Here is a 23,507-nt window from a genome sequence, read left to right as displayed (position 1 = left end):
CTTAAAAAAACACACACGCACAAAACAAAGAAACAAAAAACCAAAAACCCTCAGTCAAGGGGAACAGAAAAGGCTGTTTTTAAGAAATTTCAAACTGATTCACTGTGTAACAAATCCAGTAACAAATGTCTTTTATACAATTTCTTTAAAAGCCAGGTCCTTCCTCTAGTATATGGTAAATTATTTTATTTACAAAAATGTACATACAGATTCTCAGGAAATTGAGGTATTAGAAAACTGAGATATATTCATACAGCAAAGAGGTAGTCATAAAAATTCACCAACTAAAAATGAGCTTATTTCTTAGCATTATTAAAACCTTACATTATAACCCCTGCATTGTTTACATTTTCTTTTTTTTTTTTTTTGAGCAGTGAAAGACAGATTTTGGCACTTTGGTGGTATTTGTTATTCTCAGGTCTTTTTCACATGAAGATTAAACACCCATTACTATCAATAGAACGTGTGCCTTGAGCTCTTTCCCCACCAGAGTTAACGGGCCATACCAAGCCTGGTATTCCTTCTGGCCAGGTGTTTCCCATCTCCACTCCTGCTCTTTTGATTAATTACACTTACTACATGACCAGCTAGAATTAAGGGGGACGTGATCAGAGAACACAGCAAAATTAATCTGGTTCTCTCAAAAACAAAGACACCTGTCCTTGTATCAACATGTGATCTTCTAGAATTTTTTTTTAAAGTATAAATATGATATACCTCCATGTTCCAGTTTGATCACTGCTAAAACAAGAAATGACCAAGCTCATTTAGAGGGAAAATGATTTCAGATTCATTTAAAATGAGAAATCATTAGGCTTAATGATGTAAAATATGTTAATGTTAAAAAGATAAGACAGTCTCATCAGAGACCAATTTTTGGCACTTGAATCTGTGCATCTCTGCAACCCAGAGCACTTCCAACCAAAAAAAACTGAAAGGGCTGCTTTTCTCAGGGCTGCATCACAACAGGAATAGGGAGACAGGTGGTGACAGGTAGCTTTTTAATGAAATAGATTGTCAACATAACATTGCAGCTATATTCTTTTGCAGAGTATATTGCTCTGAGGCAATTTTTAATCATGATCGTTCTATTTTATTCTTCAAATTAAACAGTATAGTCTTAAAAACCCTTTTCATAAAATGCTTTCTTCAGTTATTACTGCCTAAATATTACCTAAAGCTATGCCATCCAATACAGGAGCCCTAATCACATGTGGCTGTTTTAATTAACTCCAATTAATTAAAATTAAAAATTCAGTTCTTCAATCATACTAGCCTTTCTCCAGGGGCTCAGTAGCTACATGTGACCAGTGGCTACCATACTGAAGAGTACAAATAACACTGCTATCATAGAAAGTGCTACTATTGGACGGCACTGACCTGAAGAAAGTGCAATGTGCTATATAATTGTGAAGTTTTTCAAACTCGCTTGGTAAAAGTTGCTTAAAACATCAACATACTTCTAGGCTACAGTTTATTACTGATCTCTGTTCATAAGTGTGAAAGAATGATACCAACTTTCTGGTTCTTATTTAGACAATTTATGAAGTATTTAGAGTTCCACATGGGGCCCAAGTGAAACATGAACTCAGATATTTTCACTACATGACCTTAAAAGAACAAAGTAAAGACTTGTAATGCATGATTAAAGTAACTTAGCAATCACAATTAAGAGAGATCTCTTCTACTAATATCCGTAAATCTTAAAATATGAAAGGATGGCATAACCACCAGTTAAAGATTCTCAAAAGAATGGGACAACAAGCCCTTTAGATATTCCTCTATTTTACTTTGGTCTTAGCAAGGGGGGAAAACACTACTTAAGTACAAACAAAAGAGAGTAAATTAAAATAAAAACTGTCTTAGGAATAAATTGCTATGAAACAAGGACAAAAAACAAGTTTTGGTTTAATGCACACAAAAGCGCACTCATTTGTATTGATAGTTGATATATGAGCTGAGCAACTTTGAACACTTTTAGGAAAATCAAGTTCATGTTGTTATTTTCAAATTTACTTTGTCAGAACATAAAGTGAAAGAGATAACTGTATATCACTTCTTCCAAATAACTCTTGGATGCGAGGCAGGAAGTGGGGAACTGAATAGATTGCCTGGTTTTTTCTTCATAGTAGGTAAAACAACTCAAACATAAAATGCACACAGCTGTATCTAAAAGAAAAATGCAAACACAACTTAACCATACTTTATTTGACTGCATCTTATTTAGACAGCTTGCACATTTCGAATCCCATTAAATCTCTCTCTCCAAAAGGATATGGGACAATAGAAGAAAATTATGCAGCAATATCCAGTCATCAAACAGCAGTCCATTATTTTGAGATACACGTGATATTTTATAGATACTCAACTCATATCTGACGTCAATATAATTTATGGTTATGTTTTTACAAACCTGAAAGCCCTGTAACATTATAGCACTCATTTTAGTGATGTCATGGTGCACTGAAAAGTAACTCTGATGCACTACCAATTTGCTTTTATCTATGCTCCTGGAAAGTGATGAACTTCATGATTTTTAGACACCATAATAAATATACACATCCAGTCTTATACATGTCAGCCAATACCATAACACAGGGCAAGGTAAAGTTAAAACATGTGACAAACAAACTTCTTTACAAAGATTTGTCAAGCAAATGGGGAGGGTAATTGGGGGGAAGAGGCAGAAAATATTAAAACCAATTTTTAATAGTAATTTTTTCCTTTTTTTAAATTTTGCTGGCTTCAACTTCAAAAACTACTGTCTGGTTTATGATCTGTGAACATCTCTAGAGTAGTTTCATCCTAACGTAAAGGAAATTATAATCAGCCCACACATCAAAAATGGTAGTATACCCGTTAGCTTCTTCAATACTAACATATATAGCTTCATGGTAGCATATATAAAAATGTTCAGCAGTACCAACTGCCAAACCAGTGTCAGTGGATAGTACAGTCAGTCTTAAAGAGGCAGCACCCCATTAAAAGAAAGTTGCACCAATTTTGCTCAGTTTTAGCCAAGTGAACTTGCTCTATCAATTTTAAATGGAATTATTTTAAGAGTATATTAAAAAAATGAAAGCCCAATATCAAAAAGTAAATGAATGTTTGATTCTACTTCAACTGGAATGGAGACAATTTTGGTGCTGGGTTATCATGCTAGAGGATAAAATTTTTAGTCTACTTAAGTAAAGAATTTCTGCACACCCAATTAAAGACACAAGGTAGACAGTGATAGTCAACATACACCATTTGAACAATATGACAACCATCTGACTTTTCAGTCACATAGTTAAATTCATATTTAAAACACCCAGTCAATTCAGCAAAATCTGGTCAATTCGGGTGAAAAGTTCTGTAGTGATGGTTTCATTGACAAACTGCCAAAAAAAATTAATGGTTGAGCTAAAAATCTATCATGTATCTACTTTACAACTGTCCCCATTAGTGAGTCAAACAAACATATGTTCATCAACAATCATTACTTAATGAACCAGCAAGTCAAATATAAACTCGTGAGATAAAATTTGATAATGAAAGTACTGAAGTATTAGTTCAACTCCCTCCATATTAAAAATAACAGAAGCATCACTATGATTGGTATTCCTCTAAATGCTAGAGTCCAAATGAAGTCTGACCAAAACATACTCAAAACAGTCAGCTAGAAAGCTGAGTACTGTGTGGTCATATATTTTTAATGTAACCAGTATTCTGCCCATTGAAATTTCCAGAGCAATATAAAATGGAAAGAAAAAGTTCTCGTTAAAAATAAGGAACCACAAATGATCCCATCAGCAGGAAGATTTTATTTTCACCAAATTTGTGTATCTTTACTTTAAAAGTACTTGTCACCATGTTCACTTTCAAGACACTACACTGAGCAAGGAGCAGCTTTCCTTTATCAAAAAAAAAAAAAAAAAAAAAAAAGGCAACAAACTTTCCTGAAAGGGGGCTTTTACCAACTGTTAATGGAGGTAGGGTTTTTAAAAATACAGTAATTATAGCCATAAAATAAAATTCAAACCAAATCCTAGAGCAGAAGAAAAGCACATCCAAATTAAAGAAAAAACAAAACAGATTCCTACAAAACATTTTTCACAGAGAATGAATCTTTTTTTTAATGGGCACCTAGGTTTTCCAGTCAAATAAATTATCCATCACAACTTTCCTGACTCAGTTGAAAGCAATCAACTTCAAAATTTGCTACATTGCACAGACTGGCCAAAACACAATGAAACTAATGAACATGGTGATGGCTATTAAGAAAACCCATGGAACTCATTCCAAAAAAAAATTTCCATTTCTCCCTTTTGTTTTTCTGGGAACTAATAAGCAAAGCTCCCCCAGGAATTTGCATAAAATAAGTGAAAAGAAAATCAGTTTAAAATGGACACAGTGCACCTTGAAATTTATTTCTAAGACCAAGAACCCAAAGTGAAGCATTTTAAGAAATGGAAGCAATGTGAATCTAAACCAAGTGGGGAAAAAAGTTCCAACTACTTTGTAAAAGCTGTTCTTCACAGCTCAGCAATAATTTTGATTAAATAAAATCATACCAATTTACATTAATTTTCTATTCTTTTCCAAAAATTCCCTCACTCTCAAAAAAAAGTGCATCCAAAACCCAGCAATTCCCGGCTTCATCAACTTTTCTCATCCCTTTTGAGTGATTTCTCAAAGATTTTCCAAGTAGATTCAACTTCTTACTATAAGGAAAGAAGGGACTTCTACAGTAAACCACTCTGTCACTCACCTGGAAAAAGTATCCAAATTATAAAAATCTGAAATAATTTATTATCAAATTTAGAATTTAAATAAAAACAAAAGTTTGCTTGCAAAGGCCTTAAAGAAAAAGAAAAGATAGCATGCATTCAAAAACTAGAGATGAAGACAAGTATACTTATCTACACAGGCACTGGCAGACGCAATTTAATTATCTTTACTCATTGTAAGACACACCCAACCCTACATAACGTTTTCATTCACTAATCACTGAGGTACCAATATTCAAGAATGGAAAATTTAATATTGAAAAAATAAAACCTAAAATTGAAGCTTTCCCTCCCACCCCCTTCAGAAAACTATGGCAGGTTTTGTGTGAAATGTTAGTATACTCAGAGATTTTTACAATCTACATTGGCTTTTTTAAGGAACAAAAATCATGTTCCACTTACTGGTTCTGTGATAAAATTATCACTGTGTAAATAACATAGTCAGCAGACTTTGCAAATGAACAAACAAATCTTGGCTATCAACTGGCACATCTTGTTGGTACCAAAAGAACTCTTTAAGTTTAAAACAATCTCTTTTAATTCAGAACAAATGCGCCATGCCAAAGTGCAACAAATATTGTGCGACACTCAAATGAGACACTGACAGATAAGAGCTGCATGGAAGTTACTAAATCCACCTGCAAAGCAATTCTGTACAAATTGCATTGCATGCAAAGGTCGATTCTGCATGGTTGGAAAGTTGTTCCTTGATGTCATCAGTTTCTCAACGCAGCCACAATTTAAGTCGCAGCGCATCAACTCCATTTAAATAGTATCTGAACAGCCTCTTATCACGAACAAAACCAAGATTTTCATAAAGTTTCAAAGCAGACTTATTCGTTATTTCTGTTTCCAAAACAACCTTCAAAAAAAAAAAGAAAAAGCTAAGTTATAAGTTTACATATTTGAAACTAATTTATAATTTCATAATTCAACAAATCACTTATAAACAATAAGATCAAATATTTAAGAAAAACATACTACATTTAACTGTTTTAAAATTGATGGTGAAAACAATACATATTAATGATGTACAGTTAGAATCCAGAAAAAGAGTCAGCAGAATTTGGCAAAAGTAATTATCTCTTAGGGCAAGGGCAGTGGGAACAATGGGGACATTTTCTGTTCTACTGATTTTTGTGAAATGTTTGGGAATTCTAGCAATGAGAATACATTTCATACTAAAACAAAGATGAATTAGTTCTCTGTGAAGAAAAGTAGTGTGACAAAAAGACAAGAAGAAAAATCAACAATCAAAGGTTTAAGAAAATAAACCATTACTTGAAACTATTCAGATTACCTCCAACTCCTATATTTTCATTAATATGTTATCCTTTATCCCGGAGACAACTACCAAATTTGTTTCAAGTCAAGACCAGAGTCCGCAAACTATAGCCCTTGGGCCAAATGTGCCTACTGCCTGTTTTAGTAAATGAAGTTTTTTCGGAACACAGCCATGCCCATCGTTTACATGGTGTCTATGGCTGCTTTCTCAATACAACAGCAGAGTTGAGCAGTTGCTCCAGAGACCTGTGGTCTGCAAAGCCTGAAGTTTTTCCTATCAGGTCCTTTGCAGAAAAAGTTTGCCAAATCTAGATCAAAGGTACCCAAACTTTAGTGTCCTGGAGGGCTTGTGAAAACAGACTGCTGCACCTTACCACCAGAGTTTCTGAGAACACTGGAGTAGGGCCAAGAGTCTGCATTTTTAATAAGTTGCTAGGTGATGTTGATGCTGCTGGTAGGCAGACTACATTCTGAGAATCACTGTCTAGACATTATGGATATCAACACCTAGAGGAATACATAAAGTATTAACTACTATCTGGGTCTTTTTAAATATCACTGAACCAATGGCCCTAACAATGAAGAACTGATAAGTTTGAATATTATGTGATTTTTTTCCTACCTTTTTTCTACCTTCCTCTACCACCGTATCTTCTATCCCATCCTCCCACGCTTTACATTTATAGCTCTGTTTGCCTTTCTATTGATTCTCAACCTACCTTATTGAGAATCAACAGTGAGTCACAGTTACTGTTGGGATGTCAGAGCCCTCAGTTGTTTGGAGTGGAAAAAAAGGGCAAAGTATAACTAAACAAACTCCCAAGTAAAGCCTACGAGTTTCTTCCTATTCTATCTCAAGCTATTAAAAAATATGACAAGGATTCAAGCAACAGATAAAAACAAAAGAGAAAAGACTATATATACCTTAACTCAGCTGTATTCAAAATTGAACTCAGGATCTACTTCTCTACAGTTCCACACATTAGTAACAAGATCTCCACCCCATCAATGCCTCAAACCTGAAACCTCAGAGTTATCTTCGTACGTCCTTTCCTCTTCACCATCTACATACATTCAACCATGGAGTATTTCAATTCTGTCCCTTAAATCTCTCTCAAACTGATCATCTTCTTTCTATCCCCACTGTAACATTCTAGTCTAAGCTGACATCAACTTTCACTGTAAATACAAGAACTTCCTAACTCAAAAGGTCTATTCTGAGTGATGCCCTTGTAAATTCCCTGCTTAAAACCATTTACTGATTCTCTTCTGTCTGCAAGAAAAAGTCCACAGTCTAACAGTAGCCTAAAGAGACCTAAAAGGTCCATCAAGATAATGGCCTCTATCTACCTTGCTAACTGTGCTTTAGGTTTACCCTCCTTGCTCTCCACGATCAACAAGAAACTTTCAGTTTCTAGAAACCTCCATTATCTTTCCCACCTTAGACCTTTCACGTTAGCTGTTTTCTCTGTCTGGAAGCTCTTCCTGTCCACTTTCCTTGCTTTTGGCTTTAGCATGTCACTTTCAGACTGCTAGAGTATCCGTTTCCCTTTGTACTACCCCACAGCACTCTGCACTGATCCTTGTTCAACTCATTCAACTCGTTGAATGACTCAACGCACGCTCATTCAACATTTGGTGAGTATGACATCTCTCCCAGCTGGTGAGCCCAACAAGGACAGGGATCATGGGTACTTCTTTCACATCTGTTTTCTTTGCACCTGACACACAACACGTAGAAGGCTCTTAAACATCTGTTAATTATATACATCTTTAGCATCTTTCATTCTATTACATACAAATACAAAACAAACAAAAGTACTGCCAAGCTTTTAAATGACCAAAGTACTTAAAGAGAAAGTATCATCTTAAGGCAATTACCTATGCAAACAACTCATGAGAATAAATCACATGCTAAATCTACACTTTTTAAAGATCTAAAAATAAGCAATTAATAGTTCAGGATCAAGGGAAAATGTTCCAAGAAGTCCTTAAATAAAAGTTATACAGCAAACAAATAGGTTTAAGAATAAAAAGTCAACAATTTCTTTCTGCTCTTAAAAAACTGGAATTTAACCTACTATATAGCACAGGGAACTATATTTAGTTTCTTGTGATGAGCTGTAATGAAAAAGAAACTATATATGTAGGTCTGTATAACTGAATTGCTTTGCTGTACACCTAACTTCAATAAAAAATAAGACTTTTTAAAATGTTTTTAAAAAACAGAATTTAATGTTCAGTAATGTCTCCAGTCTGGTCAATGCAATTTACCAGTTTTGAACTATTCTCTTGAGTATTTCCTAGAATTCTTTTTTTTAGGTTAGCACCTAATTATAGCTAAAATGTGAAGTCAAAACTATTAATATGAGAAGCAATAAAGCTTCAACAAGTCAAAACTTAGAACTGATTCCACAGAAATAAAAAGGAGAGTGACAGTGTAGAAAAAAATAACTAATATTTATTGAAGGCTTACTAAGTGCTATGTAAAGCATTTCACATGCATTATGTCATATTACATGCATTTATCATGTTATTTTCACAATAACCCCATGAAACAGATAAATCTCCAATTTTGTAAATGAGTAAAACTCAAGGCCACTAGTAGAACAAAACTAGACCAGAATCCAAAACTGAACTAGAGTTTAACAATATCCACTCTTCTGTACCTCTGATTGTTTCCCAAAGTAAAACAAAGCAGCAAATGGGAGATCTAACATGATGAAGGGGATCTAAGACAATATTCATTAATATGTGGCAATCTGAAATATTCAAAACACATCTGAGGCTAACTATGGCTACATAAATATACACTGGAGGTACAAGTTAAGAGTTGAATTCAGGTTTATTGGCATCCTAACATTAATAAAATAAAGCCCAATTACATAGGAAAAAAAATACACAAAGGGCTAACACCTTGGTTAAAATGAAAAAAATTCTCTCAGCACACTTGCATTCTTTAAACAAAAAGATCATATACTATTTGACACAACAGAAAATGCCACAAAAGAAAGCAACTACATCTTAATAATTACTAAAATTCTTATATTAAAAGAGAATCTGGGTTTATACTGGAAACTCACTATAAAGTGAGTCCACCATCATGGGAGTATTACATAGGAAGCCAAAGGAGGTTATTTTTAATCCTAAAGAAACTTGGGCAAATTGAATTCTACTTAACAGAAGAAAAGGGATTACAGTGAAGTTCTATCAATTCTCTCAGGAACAAACCATTGTCGGGATGAGCCAAACCATTACAGTTTAGAAGGCCTTTTTTAATATTATAGGCTAGGAGGTCCTGGAAGGAGGGAAAGGACTAGCTTATTGTTAGCACCTCACAGGCCTTACACTGATTTTGTTGAACCAACATTTTATTGCTCTTCATAACATCCCCTTAAGATCAGAATTACCATCACATGGCACAGACAATGACTTTCCTACAGTCACACAACTATACTGACAGAAGATGGATCCAGAACCCACCAGGCTTTTGTATTCAGTCCTTTAACTAGGCCAAACTACTCAACCAACAATCCTTATAGTTTCATTAATTCCATTTCACTCTGTTCTTTTCCTAGCAGCCTCTAATAGCTAAAAAGTATGTTTCCAGTGAAACTAAAAATGTTAAACATATAATCATTAAACAGCAAAAGCTTAAAAGTCATCTTGTACATTACATAAAATGTATGTTATTTTGTTAACATGTAACAGTTTTATTATTGGTTATGTAAATAAATTAGGCTACTGCTGGTGGGAAGGTAATTTGGTACAGCCATTATGGAAGGTCCCCCCCAAAATTAAAAACAGAACTATCATCTGATCCAGAAATCCCACTTCTGGGTATAACCAAAGGAAGAAAAATCAGGACCTCAAAGAGGTCCCCATGTTCATTACAGCATTATCACAATAGCCAAGATATGGAAACAACCTAAATGTCCATCAACAAATGGATAAAGAAAAAGTGGTGTGTGTGTGTGTGTGTGTGTGTGTGTGTGTGTATATACACACACACACACACACACAATATTTTATAGCCTTAAAAACAGAAATTCTGTGTGACAACATGGGTGTACCATGTTGGTCAACTAAAAATGTGAGGTCACATACTGCACACTTAAACTCCATTAAGAAACTTTGATTCTAATATATTCTCATCATATATGAACTAGTTCTGAGTATTAGTATCTTGGTAACCAATCATAAATCTAAAAAAATTTTTGAAATTTAAATTTACAGCGATGGCCATTTCAGGGACATCTACAGCTTAAAAAGTAAAGCACTTCTCAGCGTGCTGATCAATCACCAGCCCCATTTTAATTTATTTCAGAAAAAAGTACATTAAAGTAAATGGCCACCATATGGGTTCAGTATTTTAGGTACACAAGAAAACTCCTTCATGCTATTTGTATGTCTTTTTCTTACTATTTCCCCTTATGTAAAACCCAGACCCAAGAAGCCTGTCCTAGTAGCCACTAAACATTTGGCAGCCAGAGCACATAGCGATGTAACCAAATTCAAGTCAGATTAGCAGTATAGGTGTTGCACTTCTTATTCATGAAGTAATGTTTTGTCTTTTTTTTTCGATACTGCAACTTTTTAGTCAGCTCCAAATATACGGAAAATGAAAAAGATCTTTAGCTACACTGTTTAAACATGCCTAAATCTGATATAAAGAGTTAGAAAAGTCACAGTAAAGCAAAACGAAAATATCGATTAGACCAGAAGAGTATATCATTGTTATTTGGGCAAAACCATAATCTACATTTCAACTCTGTGATTACTAACCTTTGTTTAATTTACTCTGAATTTATTTTAAAATGACAAATGGCAACCAAAAGCAATATAAACATGACTCAAGGTCATAAATAAATTCTGTAAACAGAATAGAAAATAAAAACTGAGTGGATGTGCATGGTACAGGTTCATAGAAATTTCCAAATGTATCTCTCTTAATAGGCTCCTCTCTGTAAGAATAAAAAATAGCAACACAACCTAAGTAGTAGAAGATGTAATTTAAAACTCTTCTCAAATGTCTTTCTGATAATTTGTAAAAATTTCTTAAACTTGAAAAGAAAGGAAGGTTGGCCTAACTTAAAAGTAAAATCACATATTGGTTGTTTTATAATTGGTTATTGTATTCTTGGAGAATTATAATTTCAAAGTTTCCCTCAGAACAATGAACTATATACAAGACTATTTTTACATATAATTTTACAAAATGGTACTTTAACAACTTGGTTAACCTTGCAGATACATTTTTTTATGGACCAAAAAAAAAAAAAAAAAAAGACAATTGCTGTTCCTAGAAAGCTTAGAGAGAAAGACAAGTTAACAGCTAGTTAGATACATCAAAATTCAAAACTGCTCCCTCCAAAAAAAGAGGCACAGATAAGATGCTGGAAGCACAGAACTAATCATTCAACCAGTATTTATGAAGCATGTACTCTACCATAAATGCTACACTAAGTACTAAGAATACAACAGTAACCATGAAAAAGCATCTCAGCTCTCAGGCGCTAAGGCACAGACTCCGAATAAGCAAATGGAAGCACAGAATCACAAAGAGGAAGGTCAGGAAGACTACAGAAAGTGCAGCTGATTCTATCCAGAAGGATTAAGGAAAACTTAAAAGGAGTTGCTGATATTTGAATTGAATTTTAAAGACTGAGAAATATTTTAAAAAGCAGAGGAAGACCAAGAAGCTAATGGGTCTAGCAAATACAAAGCAGTTACACTGGAATGGAGGCAGAAGAAACCAAACCCAATGCGATGACATGGTAACATAAGGAAGTAGAACCAACAAACATACTACTATCAAAAATTAGAAGGGAAAAGGAGATAGAAGAGTTTGTTGCTTATATGCCTTAAATTCAATGAAAGGGACCATGAAAGCCTTATGAAGAGTAAACAAAAGTTTCATCCCTTTGTACAGCAAATTCTTTATCTGAACAATATGGGACACAAATAATCAATTTTTTTAAACCATGAGTTTAAGAGTTCCTTAATCCAGAGGCAGAGCTATTCAAACTGTAAAAACTATCCATTTAAAACCATACAACAGAAATAAGTTCATGTAATTATCCCCATTTCATTCTAAGATTAAGTAAAACTCATTATTTCAAGACAAAGAATTAGAATTAGCATTTTAGACCCACAATGAAAAGAGTATTTCTGCCATAAAATGTATCACTAATTTAGGACTTAACCTTGAGATTATAACAATATAACCAAAACCTCTGTATCATTCCTCAGAACTTTCAAAGGAAAATCAATAGTATTTAAAAATGTGATCAGTTGCAGTAAAGCATACTACCTGTGTCACGAGGTAGTAACGAGGATAACTCAAGCAACATAATACTCCCTTCTCATAACATCCCTGTTCATTGGGAACCACACTACTCAGGAGAGGATCAAAAATGGTCTTATAATCCCAAAGATTTCTCCAAACTGTTAAGCAACTTTTGTGAAGCCCGACTTCTCTTCCTGATAAGCTACCTAAGCCAATATGGCTATGGTCCAGACATAGAGACTTATACTCATGAATAAATTTGTACTCAATTTTATACTCAAATTTTAGTTTACCAATGATGTAAATAATCAGGGTAATTGCACCTTTTACTTTTTGAAATTAAAAGCTGTGAATATGAGATCCTTTGCTGGGTGTAAATTATCTTATTTGGGGTAAAATTAAATATCCTTAAATCTCAGGATGACTTCCCTATGCTGCCCAATATGTCTGTAGGCCTTCTCATATAACCAGTTTATTTAGTATGATCTGTCAGAATACAAACTACGAATGTGGACAAGGAGCATGAGAATACTCTGCAATACATCTGCATTCTGATGTGGAATCATGTTCATGAGATATTGTTAAATGGAAAAGGTCGTTACTGCAGAATAATAATTGTGATTTCATTTGTATAAAAAAGTATATGCTTAGAAAACAGGAGGAGGATGCAAACTGCAAGATTAATAGTAGCTGTAAGTGGAAGGAAGGATAAAGAGTCGAAAAGCATGCAGATGGTCAAAGAAGGGATTCTGCACCCCAAAATACACATACATATAATGGTTAATGATTGTGTACAAATTTTGTACCAAAAAAAGTTTGCACTTAAAAAAAATAATAACCAGAACAACTTACTTATTGAGGTCAGTCTACTGAGAAAAAAATTACCTAATTTCAAGTATTTTGAGAACTCTCTAAGGCACATTTGCCCTCCAATAATAAAGAAATTGTTAGCTGTATTGCTCATAAAATCACTAGCACAGTACAACTCTGTCCTTTTTAATCACCACTGTTATATTAAAGATACCTATACTTCCTTAGTTTATACTTATTCCCTTCCGCATTACCTAATAGTAAATCTTACCATTCCCAAACATCACTATTATTTATGGAGCACTTATCATGTGAACAGTGTTACAGGAAACAAAGAAATTACACCTGTCACCAGGCCTTACAAACACAGTGAAGAGTAGATGCTTTTATGTTAAATACAGACAGCCCCATGTTTAACAAGCGGTTGTCTTTCCCCACGACAGCCTTATTACTTAATACTGAGAGGTTTCTTCAAATGTGAAAGGCTTTTGACATGGGCTGACAGCTGTAAAAAAAAGTATTATTTAGAAAGAAACCAAGGCCAATATACAAGTAAACTACAATAATATTTGTAATTAGAGCTACCTTAAGTCATTTAACTGGTAACAAATCAGAGCTCTGAATACCAATTACTTGCTGAAAACATCTAAAATTTCACCTTTACATTTTGACACAGAACAAATTTTAGCTCCCATTATCACCTTAAAATTTGTTCCAGGTCAAAATTCATGTGTTTTAAATGGAATATAATTTTCAGCACAAGTTATATCTGTATAATAATAATTTGTAATGAAATCTGCAGTACAATTTATTATGGGACATTTATAAAAAATACCCAGTAGAATATAGCCCAGGATAAACATTTAGAAACACTTACCTCATCACAATCTCCTTCAACCATGGCATATATAGCTTTCTTAACCAAGTTAGTACCTAGAACATAGAGCTGAGTATTAATGACGGAAAAATGTATTTAGTTTCTTAAAGATACCTAAATTATGATATTTACAAGAAGCAAAGAAATGTCAAATGCTGGATTCTACCTTGGATGTGGATACACAGATTATCTCAAATTAAGTGGGAAAAAATCTATAGATTTAAACTGAGAGGCCAGCAGAACCTATGCATAGCAAAATAAGTTTCCTCTTGAAAGATCTACCTCCCAATATATCCCTTTTTCTCAGGTGTAATTATTTGCTCCAAATAGAAGTTTATGCTATTTTGATCGAAGCTAAGAGAAAAGGGAAAAAAGAAAAAGGCAAGATATGGCCAGTGCAATCCAGGAACTCCTTCAGCTGGCAAGAACTCACTGCATGACTTTGAGCCAATCTTGCCAAAGATCACACTGGAAGTGCTGTGACCCAGAGTGGGCCCAAGATACTGGGTTAGTTCCTACAAACCTTATAGTAAGCCTGGGCACACTGAGGTCCAGCACTCCAAAATAATGTCAGTAGTGTGTCTGTATCCCAGTTTAAGGTCAGGTATATTTCATATGTTAAAGGGAAAGCAAGTGCCAACTTTGATTTTAAGAGAAGAAAGAAATCCAAATTTTAAAAGAAATCTCTTAATTTTCAAATCATGTACACCAGCAAGCTTGTGTTACCTGGCTATAAAATACATCTGAGGGCCAGGACGTAATCCTCAAGGCACTGGTTTCTGCTCTCTGAAGTAACCAGACAATCTGCCTATCATTTGCCATGAGTCTTTATCAGCTCTTTTTAATACATGAAAGATGCAAACCTGGCTTATGTAATAAGCCCAATTTATTAAAAATTTTAGTGGCAAACTATAATACTATAAGGAAAGCCGGTTAAACCTAATGTATTAATTAAACCTTTCAAAATGATTTCTCATGATTGTGTCAAAGTCTTAAATTGGACATGAACACTTACAGTTTAAAAAAACTGCAAGTGACAAAACTGCTAGTAATTAAATACTAGTACAGGCATCAAGTCTTCTTTCATGAACATTTACTTAGCTTCAGTACATCTCAGAATTTGCCATGCTCAGACGAGGGCTTGTCTACCTGATTTTCTATCTTGAACAAAAAAGCCAGTAGGTCCTAGACACTAGGACACTGGTTCTTAACTAGGCTTACATCATAGTCACCTGGAGAAACTTCAGCCTTACTCCTAACAGGACAAACAAGATTCTCAAGGGGAGGGGCCTAACCATTTGTTTCTAAACCACCCAGATGATTCTAATGACCACTATGAACCATGAGGATAAGATTAACTGAAATTGCCAGGAAAAGTAGCCCAGAAAAGAGATGAGCTTGTGAATAGTAGTAAGAAATAATTCTCCTTTCTGGTCCTCCCTAAATTGCTAATATGTTTGATGACTAATACTAAATAATAATAACAATTTCTCCATAATTTTGCTGTGATCGAGCACCATTTAACCCAAGTAACAGAGAGCTGCTTTAGGGCTGTGATCAAGCACCCTAATAATGCTATTAAAAACTGCAGAACTAACTATAGTGCAAACCATTTTGGATGTGATAAAAAAAAAATGGAAGGTGAAAACTGATCACCTAGTAAGTGTTAGAAAGATAATCTCTCAAGTAATTAAAACATTAATAAAGACAACAATTCATTTTAAAAACACTTTGAAAATATTTTGAAATAAAAACAATCGTAATTTTCTTTCCTTAGCTTCACGCTCATTTCTATATAGTATTTACATTTAAGTCTTTTGTTTCAAAAAACAAAAATGAAAACAACTTAGGCATTCTTTTTGTGACATAATATTTTTCTTACCAATGCCATTTCTCCTGTATTTGGAATCCACGGCTAACATGGCTATATAACCTCTGCGGAACATCTTTTTGTGCATATCCAACTTGCAAACGATGGCACCTACACACTCTTCCCCTACCATGGCCTTAAAAATAAACAAACAGTTACAAAGAATACATTGCCATCAGGTACTGCACAATTACCCAGGGAAACAGCAACCAACCATTGGTATTTTTGAAGGAAGAAGAAATAGTAAGAATTCTAACAAGAGAGTGGTCACATAAATTTCAGAAATCTAAATCCCAGAACTCCTTCAAATGTTCTAGTTTTAAAATCTTTCAATGTTCCTAAGCACGTTAACTTCTTATGCTCATTAGTAAAGCTTAGGGGAAAAAGCAAGATTTTCACATGGTAAATATTCAAGTACTCTATAAGAGGTGCTTATAATTAGTTGCAATAAAGACCTACATGTTTAAGATTTGGGAAAGGGGAAACGTGAACATTTCTGAAGAAAAAAAAATCTTTTCATTAGGATGTGATAAAACATTGTGAAACTTACCAACAGAATACTATAAATTTATATTTAATTATAATAAAGTTTTAGTGAAAGACAGAAATAAGACATAATATTTATACCTGAACAGTAGAGTTAGATTTTGATCAGGAAAAAAATGTAAATGATTTTCAGAAAAAGGATTGTTTTTAAGATATTTTTTAGAGCCTATCCAAGGGATTTTTGTTATTGAAGCTCTACAAACACTAGACATACAATGGTCTCATTTTTAAGACTCCCCTGACAGTGAGTCACTGCCACAAAGCTCACAGGATATCTAGAACTCAAAATCAAAGCTTTATATTAAAGCAACAGCTTTAATATAATTTTTTCAGAGCTTTCTATTTTAATAAAAACATAAAGCTTTCCAGGCAATGAAAATTTACATATTAAATAAAAGCTAATCAGCCTTCATTTTCATTAAAATTTCCAGCATCACCATTGAAAATATATTTTTCAAAAATTCCATCACTGACAAAGTTCTAGTAACACTGTATTCTGAAAAATATAAAAAAGGCAATAGTTTCAATTGTTTAATAATGTATCCGACAGAAATACTTGTCTGCTATAAAGAGCCTTCATTAAAAAAAAATCATCTCAATAAAATTAATTTTTCAGAAGAAACTATTTCAATAACAAAAACCAGAAACAGGTTAAAAAAAAAAATCAACGAGCAAAGCCCAATTTATACTTAGTATCTATTTTATATGGAATTTGTTATGACTTTTTTTAGTTCATCATTCCTTAAATTGACTAAAAAGCCTTTTTTCAACTGTGGAGAAATCTTCAGGCAAGATAATTCTAATCCACTTCATGCAAACCTAAACTAGGTCAGAAAAATCCTTTTGAGGAGATATTAAATTCAACAGTGCACATTAATTCATTTGTTTTATCAACACAATCCAAAACTTTTGGTGCCAATAAACCTCTAAAATTGTTATTTCCATTTTTATTCATGATAAATTAATCTAGTCCTTTCAAAGTTCTTTTGAAAACCAACATTTCTTTCTGAATTAAGACTTAAAATATATACAAAAGCTGCCTGGTTGAACAACTCTGACATTTTCTGATTTGAACATAACTTACTGTGGCTGTGTGTGCACATACCCGGGAAGAAATGGTACATTAAAAAAGTTTTTGACCTGACCTCATAAGCAAGGGGAAATGGAAATCTATGATACAAAACTGTAGGACAGCTACATTTTACAGTTAATACACCATCCAAAAGAAGAAAAAATTAAAACTACCAGACACAATACAACTGGACAATACTTTCAAATTGGATAGGCATTTCAAACAAATCTTTGCCCTTTAACCAAGGAAGTAATGAGCAAACAAAGTATTATACTGATTTACTCTTAGACTAGATTGATTTCTTACTAATCAAGAATCCGTAGGAGCAAAATTCAAGTGGTACATATCATTTAAAAATAAAGCCCAATATATGATCCACCGTTATTAATAAGATGCTGGTAGTAAGGAAGGCCAATGCTGCATTTTTCCCTGATAAATTGCTGATGAAAATGCACTTACAAGAATCATTAAACTGCATGTCATTTTTGCCAAATAAAAGCTTCTGCACATAAATTTGGAAATCATGCCATTAAAATGTATTCTTTTTTCAAGGATAGGAACTAAAAAATTCCAGGCAAGATTAAAATTTAACTCTACAAGGCCAAATGCTCGTCAATCTATTAAACCTGAAAAATGTAAGTTGTGTGAAATACATATTCCCAAATTCCAGAATAGTACAAACAGGAAAACAGAGGAAGCTGGAAAGTTAAATCTGGAATAAATAAACGGAAGTACTATACTATATTGTTGGTAATAAGTTTAAGAAGTTCAAAAAGGCACCAACAACTAAAATACAATGAACTCAAAAGAGGCAGAGATAAATTAGTTAAGGACAGAGTAACTGACAGTGCCTCGCATTTGTACAGTACTCTACTTTCACATCTGTTACAATTATTAGGAAGAATCATTAGAACAATCATTTTTGTTAGTTAAATATGGTCAAGTATCGGCAGTTTTCTAAGGTTCAACATCATATATTCCATTTGATCCACTGTAGGTTACTCATGGAACCAGGAACATTCTGGAGACTTCTAATCTCTTGAGATTGATGTTTGCAAGAACAACTGTCTTTTAGTGAAGCATAACTTGGTGACATAAGGATCTTCACTGACAAAGTCAAGGGTATGTCATTTTTCAGGTTCTTAGCTGTTTCCATGAGAGGCCAGGAGACCTGGGCTCTAGTTTTATATCTCTGGACATTAAATATCTGGAGATTAGATTTGAACATTTTAAGTGACTCTGGTCCTTAATTTTTTTTTCATTAAAAAAATTAAATTGAACTAGATTATCTCTAGGATTCTATATAGTTCTAAATTGATATGACTTAAACACAAACTTACATTTGTTTTAAATTAGTTCCCAAGTGAAATTTAAATTTTTAAAATGTCAATATAGAGGCCCCATTTCTAAATGGCCTCTGATTGTTTAACTATTGTTTTATGTTCAATACTTTCAGATTCATACTTGTCTTAGTAAATCTTACATATGTATATGTGATAAACATAACGTCAACCACATTTATATATCACAATTTCTGAATATTCAGTATTTAATGATAAACAAACTGGCTATTAAGGGTTAAAGTACAAAATAGCTGGTGAAGTGGTAGGAGTCTATGTGAAACCAAACCCGAAGTTGAGTAATATTCAGTTTATCAGAGTCTAAAATGGCACTGAAGTTGAGGGAGGTCTAGGTAATACTGGAACTCAAAAGTTGACTAAATATCATATATACACAACTATTTTCTGGAGTTAACAGAAATACATACACTATTTCGATTTAAAGTGTGACTAAATTGTATGTTTTTGTAGGTCAACTTACAATAAAATCAGTCTACAATTTTTAGCATTTATAATGGCACTTGATATGACATTTATAATAGTGCTATAAAATCATTTTCCCATTCATCACCACAGACATGTCTTAGAACTTCTATTTTGATACAATGGTTAGAATCCTGTAAGCAGTTTTGTAGAAAATAAAATAGTTCCCAGTTTAAACAAACATACTAAACTGAAGTTTAGCAAAGTGAATGCAGAAAATAGCACAACTACCATTATCTACAATACTGAGGTTATATTTTCAGATTACCACTAACTACAGAATCAACAAGACAGATTCCTATGCAAAAAGATAGATGTCTAAGTATTGTCAAAGCATCTCGAAGGAAATTAGTGAGTGCAACTAAGTCAGTTCTAAACAATAAATAATAGTAGTGGCTTTTCCCTTCACATATCATAAACTACTCTTTAAAAGCCAGTTGCCTTGCTCCAATAAAATTCAATGGAAATGACATGCCTGTGAGTACATGATACAATGCACACACCTGCCACCAACATTTAAGTGAAAGGTTTCATACAGAGTGAAATTAGTCAATACTATTGGGGAAAAATTTTTTTGGCTTGTTTGGTAGCCAAGTCTTTTTTGCTCATGTATAAATAAAAAATTTTCTGTCAATTATATTTCACAGAAGCCAGCACTACTATTAATATTTAAGTATATCTATGACCAGTTTCTTAAAAACAAAACAAAACAGACTAGTACAATTTCACACTTAGTTTCCTACACTCCCCCGACGGGTATTTTGTTCAAGTTTCAGGAGTCTTTCAGCCACCAAAAGTGTTGGTAGCACCTTCTGCAACTGTGCACCAGAAAGAAGGCTGGCTGGCTACAACTGTTAATTGTCCTGTTGAAGTAAAAGGAAACAATCTCCATAATTACAGAATTATGCTTCTAAGATTTATTTCTCCATGTGGCCACAGCAAGTTTACTGACAATCATATTCACCGAAACATGTTTATGCATACACTCTTCCCTGATTATGGCTGTAACTGAGAGATTAATAAGGCCTGTATCTGAACAGAACCATGTTCAAATTAAGTGATTGCAAAGTGCTTTGATGATGAGGGAGGGTAATTAAAGACGGCTAAACATGATTATAAGCTAATGTAAACAGGCTACAAGACCCCCCAACATGCATCACATGAGCTTGTTGGATTTACACTGGTATCAAGTTAACCTGGATCACGAAGTCTTACTTTCAGAACAGTTTCATTAAATAACTAGGAGTGTGTGCACGCACTTTACATCACGTAACGTACTATGAAATACAGGATACTTCCACTGCCACTCCAGCCCTCACACTCCCTGCCCTGCACGGCCTGGATCTCTCTGCTGGGTACACCCTTTTTTGATTCCATCCACTTACCAAGAAGCACAGCTGTGGCCAGTTGTGGATAAAGTATCTATAGGTATAAATGGAGTAGGGTTCAGACAGATCTTTGGTGATCAGTCTCATGATATCGGGCATTTGTAGCTCGGATTCATATCGGACATAACGTATCGTCCGATCCTCCCCAGGCTCAACCTCCCTGCCCGAGGGGCTTCTTAAACTGCAGCCGGCCGTCAGGGATGAAGACAGCAGCCGCACCTGCTCGTCTTCCTCCTCCTCCTGCTCCGTGCCCTCCGCCAGTCCATTGCGGGCCGCCGCGGGATCGCTCACCTCCGCTGCCTCTGCCGGGTTGGGGAGCGCAGTTCTTGCATTATTGGGGAGGCAGTGAGAGGGGCTCTCGCCCGAGTGTACCCCGGCTCTTTTTGTTGCAGTCGCTCTGGGGCCCCCGTCGGGGGTGGCCGTGATCGTGGCCGCCTCGGCCACATTCAAAACCTTGCTCTTGAGGGAGGCGGCCGCCCGGAGGTGCCGCAGTTCGGGGTTGATCAATCCGTTGAGTTGCAGCTGCTCCTGCGGCGGCTGAGGACAGCGGAGGCACGGATGCCCCTTGGCCGCTGCCGCCGCCGCCGCCTCGCCGCCCGCCGGACTCCTGCCGCCGCCGCCTTGGTGCTCCTCGTCGTCCTCCTCGTCCTCGCTGCAGCAGGCGAGGGCGGCCCCCACCGGGAAGGGACAGCGGGGCTCGGCCGCCGCCGAGGCCGGAGGTGCTGGTGGTGGGAGGAGGCTGCTAGGCCCAGGCGGTACCTCCGCCATCCTAGAAGTGACACAGACCGAGAAGGGAGGCCATGAGACCCGGCCGACGAGTGCGGAGCAGAGGGACGGAGAGCGGGGGGCGGCCGAGGTGGGGGGAAACAAAGGCAGAAACCGTCCCTCACAGAGCTGGCCCCCCAATTCCGCGGGCCCCCCCCAGCTCTTCAGCGCCGCCCAGCTGCCCAGCCTGCCACTGTCCCCGTCCACCCGCGCCCATCCGCCAGCCCTGTCACCCGCGGCCCCTCCCCGTCCACTCCGCGCGACTCACCCCGCACAGGTCCCCGCCGCCACTGCCGCCACTCCTCTTCCTCCTCAGCCGCCGCCGCCGCCTCCTTCGCCGCCGCGGCCGCCTCCACCGCCGCCAAAGCTCACACTCAGCCGCCGTCGCCGTAAAGCGCCTCGGCTGTTACCCCGGGTAAAGTTTCCTGGGCCTGGCTTTACGACACTTCCCTGCCTGCCGGCTGCCGGGGCCGAGGGAAAGGGGCGTGGAGGGAGGTGACCTGTGGAGGGGCGGGGACGAAGGTGTCTCCCGCGGGCCTCGGGGCAGGCCGCGTGCTAATGGGTGGGGCTGTGGGGCTGGGGAGTCTCAGAGGGCTTTGGAGTCACCAGCTCCCAACCCACTATCTTCGGCCTTGGGGCTCCTTAGCCCGCGGAGCTTGCAGCGTGGGGCCGGGGAGGGAGGGGCCGGACAGGCGCTCCCACCGAGCTGCAGCGAAGCCAGCCCGCTCCTGGCCTGCTGCCCCGACCGTAGACAAGACTCCTAAAAATGCTTTTCCTCAGCTCTACAACGTTTAACCTTTGCCCTGACCGGGGGCAGGAGACGGGTTACCTGAGTCCCTTAAAAAATGGAGCAAATGAAGGGAGAAAATCGAAAAGGAGAGGAAGTTAAAAGCTTTGAACTGTGAAAATATGGGAATGGTTGTTGAAACCTGGTCGACTGCAAAATGAATAAAGTTTAGTCTTTCCCGTTTCGAGGCAAGAGAAGGTGGACAGGTAGTCCTCTTGCTCTCTCCTTTACTATGCCCAGGTAAACTGGAGGTTAACGGGAATAACAGGTGCAGGGTAGCTGCAAGCACGCCTGGGTAAGAGTTAAAAGAGAGATGATGGAAGAGAGTGGCAACGGCTAAGAAGCACATTCTTAAACTTGTGACCCGAAATTGAAGGGGTGAGAAGCACCGGTCAAGAGGTGTCCTGAACCTTCTCCCCGCCCTCTCTCTGCCAAGTAGTCTGAGCGGATGCGGGGGGAAGAAAACTGCGCAAATGCTGCAGCGCGAGGCTCCGCTGTTTCCGCTCTAGTCACACAGCTGACGATTTTCAGCCCATCTGTTCTAAGAGGAACGCACGTAGTGTAACTCACCAGCACACGGAGCAAGTTGTTTTTTAAACTGAATGTAGAGGCGGTCAGGTGTGCAGCCGATGGATATTTTCAGGAATATAATTCTCTGCTTGCTACTTTTGCCATAAGCTAAACTACGAAGTAGGATACATTGTAGCAAAGTTGTTAAATACAGTTTTTAGGGTCCTTGTCACTAAAGAAGTTCAGGGAAAACTGTCACCTTCTAACTAGAAGTCAACTTACATGATGGTGGTAATATAATAATAATAATAATAATAATAATAATAATAATAATAATAATAATAATAATAAATGTGTTAGTATGCGATGCACTGTTCTAAGTATCTCGCATGTATTTATTAACTCACTTACAGGTTATAAAAACTCATAGGTTTTTATAGAAATACACTTGTGCACAAATAGACATGTAGAAGCTTATTTGTTTCAGCCTTGTCTATAGTAAGGATAAGTTATTCCAAACCATCTAAGTATCTGTCAATACAGGAATGATCTTTTGATACATGAATAGTATAGAATATTACTATTAATTATGTCATTGTTTAAAAGATTGAAATAGGTATATATTGGTAATCTTCCAGTTACTATGGCTGCGTTGCAAAGTACCACCACAAGGTGTGGTATAAAACAACTATTTATTATGCTCACGGATTCTGT

The 23,507-nt window shown here is 36.3% G+C and overlaps 1 protein-coding gene across 1 annotated transcript; it reads right to left on the bottom strand.

Annotated features, from left to right (window-relative positions):
* Window positions 1-353: 353 nt before the first annotated feature.
* On the bottom strand, window positions 354-21,919 carry NAA30 (N-alpha-acetyltransferase 30, NatC catalytic subunit). Its single transcript, XM_032482095.1, has 5 exons — window positions 21,765-21,919; window positions 20,729-21,500; window positions 15,915-16,038; window positions 14,033-14,088; window positions 354-5,634 (listed from the first exon to the last, which is right to left on the bottom strand). The coding sequence occupies exons 2-5, from the start codon at window positions 21,497-21,499 to the stop codon at window positions 5,497-5,499; spliced, it is 1,089 nt and encodes a 362-aa protein (XP_032337986.1). The 5' UTR covers window position 21,500; window positions 21,765-21,919; the 3' UTR covers window positions 354-5,496.
* Window positions 21,920-23,507: the final 1,588 nt, after the last annotated feature.

This window comes from Camelus ferus, chromosome 6 (assembly GCF_009834535.1).
Source record: "Camelus ferus isolate YT-003-E chromosome 6, BCGSAC_Cfer_1.0, whole genome shotgun sequence".
Lineage (NCBI taxonomy): Eukaryota > Metazoa > Chordata > Mammalia > Artiodactyla > Camelidae > Camelus > Camelus ferus.
This window is presented reverse-complemented; position numbering and strand designations above follow the sequence as displayed.